The following is a 7740-nucleotide window of genomic DNA, read 5'->3' on the forward strand; positions in this document are numbered from 1 at the left end:
TTATGTAAACATCAATCTCCCTTCATAAAGAAGAAAGGAAGATACAATACGTTCGGTAATTTGCCTCTAAGAACAGTTATGTTTATCAAGTCCCTCATAACCCTGTCACTATCCTCTTTCTTTCTATTTTCTTTTTCTTTTTCAATCAAATCACCAAAATGACTGTACATCTGAAGATGGATGTAAACTGCCATTATGGGGCCTTGCAACAGGTGACTTCCCTACACTTTCCACAGAACCTTGTACAGCCCATTCCTTTCTGCAAGTTAAACAAATACCATAACCTGTTAATAATAATAATAATAATAAATCTCAACAAGTTAAAAATGTCTGATTAAAAGGACACTACAAGTTACATAATCTAGGAGTAAAGATCCAACACACTGGATTCCACTCGCTTCAATTTCTATTGTGATTATTTTTCTTCTTCATCAAGTCAAAGACTACTCAACAGTTAACAACAATTTGCTACTCCAGATTATCCTCTGAAGAAAGACAGGCTGTTGATGATAACATGGATAGTTTTATAGCCAGACAATCAGCTTTGTTCACTTAGTGATGCCTATATCTAGTTGCACTTGAAATATGCCTTTTTGTTTTCCACAACTCAAACTACAAAAAATCAGCTCCAAAAGCGCTTCATGCTTATTTAAAATGTGATGAATAATAAATAAATTTAGAGTAATATCCCAAATCAGTCTCCAAAAAATTCTAGTTGGATAATTTAATCCTCAACAAATTTTAATCACCAAATGAGTTCCTAATCTTTAATTTTGTTAGACATATCAATCTTCACGTCAAATTTTGGTAGAGTTAGACAAATCAGTACTTGCCATTATTTAATAAAGGCATAACAGTGCCTAAGAATTTTTTAAAATTCTCATATTAGTCCCTCCATATAGTCGATCTGATATGGGAACTGATTTGTCCAATGAAATAAAAATTTGTGGACTGATCTGATGATTAAAATTTGTTGAGAACTAAAGTGTCTAAATAAAAATTAGTTAGGGGTGATTTGGAATATTACTCATAAATTTATGAATCCAGTGCTGCATTTCAAATCCTGTATGTAGCAATGAAGGATTAAGATTTGAACAAGTCATTTTGTGTATTCATAAATAGTTCAGGAACATTTTATGTTAATATACTCAGGGATTAGCAAGAGTTTAGCAAATTATGTTCTGTTGACTAAGTCTAGTTATCAATTAGCGATCTGTAACTCCAAAACAGCCAACTGACATGTCAGATGTTATGCAAATATTACATATACAGTAACATTTTAGAAACCACTTAAACCAGAATTTTCCCTGCAAAGTATCATCACCTTCATAAGATGAATCTCAATACAGAAAGACACAACATACAAGCATGTCATCAATCAATCTTTGGAGGTCAGCATGAGTAAAACCAAATGAGGGGATTATCTAGCAACATCAGTTTAAACTATGCTACAAAAACAATACACATCATCTACAGGCATTCCAAATTACCTAAATAGAAGGCAATAAAAAACAAGTTAGCAGCTATTTACTCACTTGGACCAACTGTTAGCTGGAGAATCCTCAAGCACACGGCTGCTAGCAGAACCACTTGGACTCCCATATATTATTTCATTCTGGGTAGCACCCTCCTGAGCTTTAAGCCCACCGGACAATGGTGGAAAGAAAGCAGTCTGTGACCAAGGATCATAACCACTTGAACCAGGAACAGGGCTGAATGCGCCGCTACTCTGACCATTGGGAATAAAAACACTTTGGGGAGAATGGGATATGTTATCATCTTTGTTAAAAAGAGAAGCCATAGTCTTCTGAGATGACGGAAGCACAAAATCATCCTTGTTTGGTACATTTCTTTGTGAGGATAAAAGCCAGCTACCAGGGCCACCAACCAAACCTAAACCTAAACTTTCCTGACCTAGTGGAGGGGTACTCCACATCTGCCATGTTCCCTTCTCACTTGTAGCTGCATTGTCCAAAGGAAGTGCATTATCTTGGGTGCTGGGGGTACTTGGAAACCGATTAGAACAGCTATGCTTCTCTCGGGATAACGGCGACTCAATTGGAGACGGCTTACTGACTTCAGAACTAGCAGTTATGTTTTTCAAAGAGTGAGGCTTTGCTACTTCCGTGTCTGCTACAAAGGCACTTCCCTTGTCTAACTGAAAATCATTGAGTGACTGGGAAACAGGCCCAAGCAAGGATACTGGATCAAATTCATTAAGTGACTTCGAAACAGGCCCAAGCAAAGATACTGGATCAGGAATATAGCAGGGATCTTCAAAAAGCTCTTGTTCTTCATGCCTATAGTCATGTGCTTTATTCCCAGCAGGTGAGAATATGGGTTCAATTGCAGGAGAAAAACCAAGACTACTACTACTAGTTGTTCCATTTGGAAATGTGGAAATATTAAATGGTGATGGAAGACCAAAGTGGATTGGATTATTAAAAGATTGTGTAACCGGTGGTGGAGCAGATAACTGAGGGCTTTTGATTTCTCCTTGAGTCTTGGAATTCGGTCTACATATTACATTCGAATTTGAGGGTTGAGGAGCAGATGAACCGCGAGTAAATAATTGCTGCCATGACATTTTAGGTGCTGACCATGGTTTTGGTTCTGGAATAACCTGCAGGGAACAGCCACAATGGTAATGCATTTTTCTTTATGGGCCAAAAAAGGGCTACATAAGATCACGGTAAATAACGAGCAATTAAGTATTAATATTAGCTACATTATCTTCCAGAATTTGTTCATAAACCACATGATGATAATTAAGAATATGAACAGACAAATTGTAGTTAGTTGTGGAGGCAATATTAAAGGCAGAGAAAAAGGGATAGAAAGCAAAACAACTTACAGAGTGAGTGATATTCCTATCATCTCCATTCAAATTGGATTTTGCAGCTGGACGATCAGGAAGACCAACATCTCTCCTGCTGGCAGCAGTATGAACATGATCTACAGAACTGTTAAACTTGTTTTCTTTCAAAACAGTGGTAGGAACATTAGTACCCCTTCCAAAACCAAGTGCCTTTGAAGAGGACAAAATTGTACCTCGCATACGATCAAGATATCTTGTTCCAGTACTTCCTCGATTATAATTGTTCACAACATTTTTACTATGTGCATTGTCTGTACTCTGTCCCTTGCCAATCTCTAACCCAGATTTCTGATGCTCTCTCCGATCAGTTTCACTCTTTTTATCAAAGTCCCGCTTCCGCTCGCTTTCCTTTCCAGCTTTCTTTTCTAATTCTTCTACATCAGAGTTGCTCTTACTAGACCCCTTATCTTTCTCCCTTCTTTTTTCCTGACGCTTCTTCTCAGTTTCCTTCCTACTTTCTTTCTCCTTACTGGATTGTGACGATTTACTGCGATCTTTTTCAGCTTCAACTTTCTCATCCCTCAGTCTTCTACGCTCCTCGACTAACCTTGCAACCTCCTCCCTCTGTTTCCTCTCCTCCTCCTCGAGAAGTTCTTTCTCTAGCCTAGCCTGTCTTTTCTCCTCTGCCTTCCTCCGTGCTCTTTCACCTCTACTTTCATTGAGGCTTCCCCCGTTCTCACCCCGCTTTGCTAAAAGCGCCCTATGTTCAGCATCAGATGAACATTCTTCTCTTGAACTAATTCTAAAAGCCTTTCTCCAGAGCCATCTAATGCTCAAGAAAAAAGATGTCAAAAGCTTGCAAACAAAAAACAAAATACCAGAATATGACCTCTCTGTCAAACAATGCTCATCTGCAAAAACACCAGCATTCCCATTTGTCCTCCAGTTGCTTGGATTACTCGGCATAGATCCGCCAACCCAATTGCCATTCTCCAGCCAGTCCTGACTGCACATCCACCCATTTTCAGACCAAACCTTGCTATTTAATATCTTGCCACTTTTTCCAACCAAATCCTTAACTAAACCAGAATTTGAAATCCCCAACCCAGGCGGCACAGGCAAGTCTAAAACTGGTCGCTTCGAAATATGCCCACAATATGAACACATAAACCGACCCCCACCAGGGTTCTGGTCCCTATATGGATTCAAGCAGTTACGACACCGCCTAGTAGCTGTCTTCCTTAGCTTTTGCATTTCTATGGCCTCAAACCTCTTCCTCTCCCTAAGCCGTGCATTCCTCCGCACCCTCCAAGCAGACAGCTGAGGCATCAAAATCTCATACCAAAAGAGTGTAATCAGCAACACAAATACACAAGCCAGACGAGGCGAGGTAATCTCGAACCTAAAAGCTGGTGGAAGGAGCTGAGAAAGCGCCCATAGACCAATTAACGGAATAACCAACCAAGGTAGCATTGTAGCAACCCGGCGAGACCACTTCTGAATCACACAAAGTATACACATTATACTCTAACCCACGCCAATCTTCCCCGTCTCGATTCAAACCCTAAGAACAACCGAAATTCAACCTCCCAACAAAAATAAAAATCAATGCTTTCGAGAAAACCCTAACCCTACTTATCCTTTTCTTCCTTCTTCCAAATCAATATCCAACAGAGTTCAACGCAGAAACTTCAGAACCCTAAAATTCCAAACCCAAAAACACACACAAAAAACAATAAAATTTAATTTCAGAATCACTCGTGATAGAAAAGAAACCAAAAAGTTTACCCTATTGCTATTGCATCGATAGTTCGAAACGCGAAAACTGAAATTGAACGAAGAATTAACAATAGAAAAAAATAGAAAAGGGGAAATGATTCAGGGCTTCAGCTACGGCGATTGTGGCACCAATCGAAAGGGAAATGGAATAGGGGAACCGAGCACTTACGAATTCGGCGCCCATGGCGGAAACTCATTAAGAGAGAGAGAGAAAATCAATGGAAGCGAAATGCGATTGAAGAAGAAGCACCAGAGAACGGGTTCGGGGCTGAGTCGACTCGTCCGATTCGGGTCGGAGCCTCCGTTCGGTGTGTTTCCTTTTTTTTAGAGAGAGAAACTGTGCGCGAGAAGAGAGAGAAAAGATAGATAAGAATAGAGAGAGCGAAAAGAGAAATGTGAAGAAGAAGATGAAGAAAATATAACACAATAACCAAAACTAAAATAATAAAAATTAAATTAAAAAAAAAAAACAAATCCAAATACAATAAGCTAAGGTATATGTGCTAGTGAACCCGGTTCGACCAGTGACGGTGAACCGGACTTGTCTTAATCTGCTCGATGCTCGAGTTTGTCCTAAAATGGCAAGAATGTAACTGAAGAGGTAGTTAAATATTTAGAAAAAAAAAAAAAAAAGTGAAGAGGGAGTGTGCTCATTCTCCAAATAAAGACTAAAATGGATTATCAATTTTTTTTTAACTATCTTCTTCCTTTTGTTAAGTTTGCTTTGCTGTAGAGTAAATGGGTAATAAAAGGTATTATTTTATCATTAATTTTTTTCCCCTTAGGAAATAATAGGAAAAAAAGAAAATTAAAAGAAAGAGGTAAAAAAAATTTTGTATTTAGTTAGGAGTCTTTTGGTGTCATTTTAGATATTTGATTGTAGTGATTAAACTTAATGAAAAAAGAAAATTTCCATAATTACTATTACTTAAATTATTTTTTATTAATTTAATATTAATAATAGTTAATTATATTAGAAATATATAAAATTAAATATCATATATTTTTTAATTTTCTGTTTTTATTTATTTTATATTGATTTATTTTAAAGACTAATTTATTATACAATTCTACTATGCGAAAATATGTTACTTAGATTATTTTTTTATTAGTTTAATGTTAATGGTAATTAATTATAATAGGAATACATGCATAAAGAATATATAAAGTTAATCACCAAACATTAAATAATTAACTATCACTAACATTAAACTAATAAGAAAATAATTAGATAACATTTTCTAGGATAATCTCAAGCTTCACAATGTGCAAAAAAAACAAAAAAAATAATTAAAAAAAATATTTAGTAGTTAATTTTATATATTTTTAATGTACTCCTATTATAATTAATTATTATTAATATTAAACTAACAAAAATATAATTTAAGTAACAATTACTGATTATAAAAAAAATTATAGTCAATCAATTACATAAAATATAGACCATTTTAAAAAATTATATAATACTACATGATCATTTAATTTTAGTAAACAAATTCAATCAATTTTTTTTAATTGGAGAGTTATTTTTATTTTTATTTTTTCCTTCTTCTTTCTCTTATCTATTTTTTTTATATGTTTTATTTTTTTACTTATTCTTTCTTTTCTACTATTCTTTTCTCTTCTTAAGTAAATCGTTTTTTATTTTTTTTCACTTTTTTCCTTAATTTTTTATCGTCTATTTTTTTATTTTTGAGGGAATGTATATTTCAGATAATTTATTTAAAGGATTATAAAATCCCAAATTTAAAAAAAATACATATTTTAATTATTGATATTTAATTTTGTAAGATTGATTATCAATAATCTCTCTTTAAAATACTTATATGATATATTAATTACTAATATATCTTTTATTTATTTTTTATAAGTAAAAATAATTTAAAAATTACGAATATTTCCTAGTTTTATATAATAAATTTAGCCAATACATTTAAAAAAATAACAAAAATATTAAAAAATAACTAAATAATCTTAACAATTACTCCTAAAAAACAATGAGACTCCTACAAAAAGAATTTTGTCAATCTTAATTAATACTTAACGGATAAGCCAATAATTTAATATGCTATATAAGTTAATTATATTAAAACTAACACAAAATATTGACAAAAGAGCCTAACAATCTCAAAAAAATAAAGATCAATGGTAAAAAAATTATTAAAGGTCTCATTATTTTTTAAAGTAATTGTTAGAGACCGTTTAAAATTTTTTCTCTTAATTTTTTTTGGTGTTTGTTACGGTACGATAATAAATTTATACGTATAGGTACAATAAAAATGTGGATAAATTAAAACACGACACGTGGATTATATTTTCCACGTTAATCAATTTTTCTTTTTTTTTTTAAATATATATCATATCAATACTTTTACTAAACTATTCTTATATTTTAATAAAAATAAAAAAATATTTTTTATTTAATTTTACAAAAAGATTTAAATACTTTTTTTTAATATTAGACAAAAGCTACACTAATCCTTATAATTTAGTCAAAATTAAATTAACTTTAGTTTTACATTTTTAAATCTAAAACAATTTAAAAATCAAAAAGATAAAAAAACGATGTTGATCTTGTTTAGGGTTATGGGAAAAAAAGAAGAAAAAGGAGGTGTTGATTTTATTTAGGTGTCTCCATTAGTTCGTCTTCTCTCTGCTCTTCTTTTTTTCGAAGTTTTCTTTGCCTCGTCTCCACTCTGGTTTTCTTTCTCCCAAACTCTATTCGTCTCGGTTTTGGTCAGGAAGAAGCCGAAACTCTGTTCTCATTGGCTCCCGTCCATGACTTCCTTGTCGATTTTCTATTCCTCCACGCCCTCCCCGTGTATGCACTCAGCAACCCATGGAAGGAGTTCTTGCTGGTTGCTGGAATCTCCACCGAAATTCATTACCCACATTCATTCATAATGAAGCTCATCCACATACACATACATAGCCATTCTAGATATAGCTCAAATATTATGACCAGAAACAATAATTAATAATAGGTTCAATCATCTCTGATATCCATGAATCCAAGTACATAAACGTCCATATAATCATAACCATACTTGAACATTGCCAAACGTCACATCAATTCAAAGAAGCAATAAAAATCATTATCAAGTAATTCAATAAAGTGGATCAGTAAAACATCATAAGGTGAA

The 7740-nt window shown here is 33.7% G+C and overlaps 1 protein-coding gene across 1 annotated transcript; it reads right to left on the bottom strand.

Annotated features, from left to right (window-relative positions):
• Positions 1-4986, bottom strand: LOC130974225 (stress response protein nst1-like). The gene is made up of 4 exons (XM_057899011.1): positions 4767-4986; positions 2855-4517; positions 1536-2623; positions 1-259 (listed from the first exon to the last, which is right to left on the bottom strand). The coding sequence occupies exons 2-4, from the start codon at positions 4337-4339 to the stop codon at positions 151-153; spliced, it is 2682 nt and encodes an 893-aa protein (XP_057754994.1). The 5' UTR covers positions 4340-4517; positions 4767-4986; the 3' UTR covers positions 1-150.
• Positions 4987-7740: the final 2754 nt, after the last annotated feature.

The sequence above is a fragment of the Arachis stenosperma genome, chromosome 4 (genome assembly GCF_014773155.1).
Source record: "Arachis stenosperma cultivar V10309 chromosome 4, arast.V10309.gnm1.PFL2, whole genome shotgun sequence".
In the NCBI taxonomy this organism is placed as follows: Eukaryota; Viridiplantae; Streptophyta; class Magnoliopsida; order Fabales; family Fabaceae; genus Arachis; species Arachis stenosperma.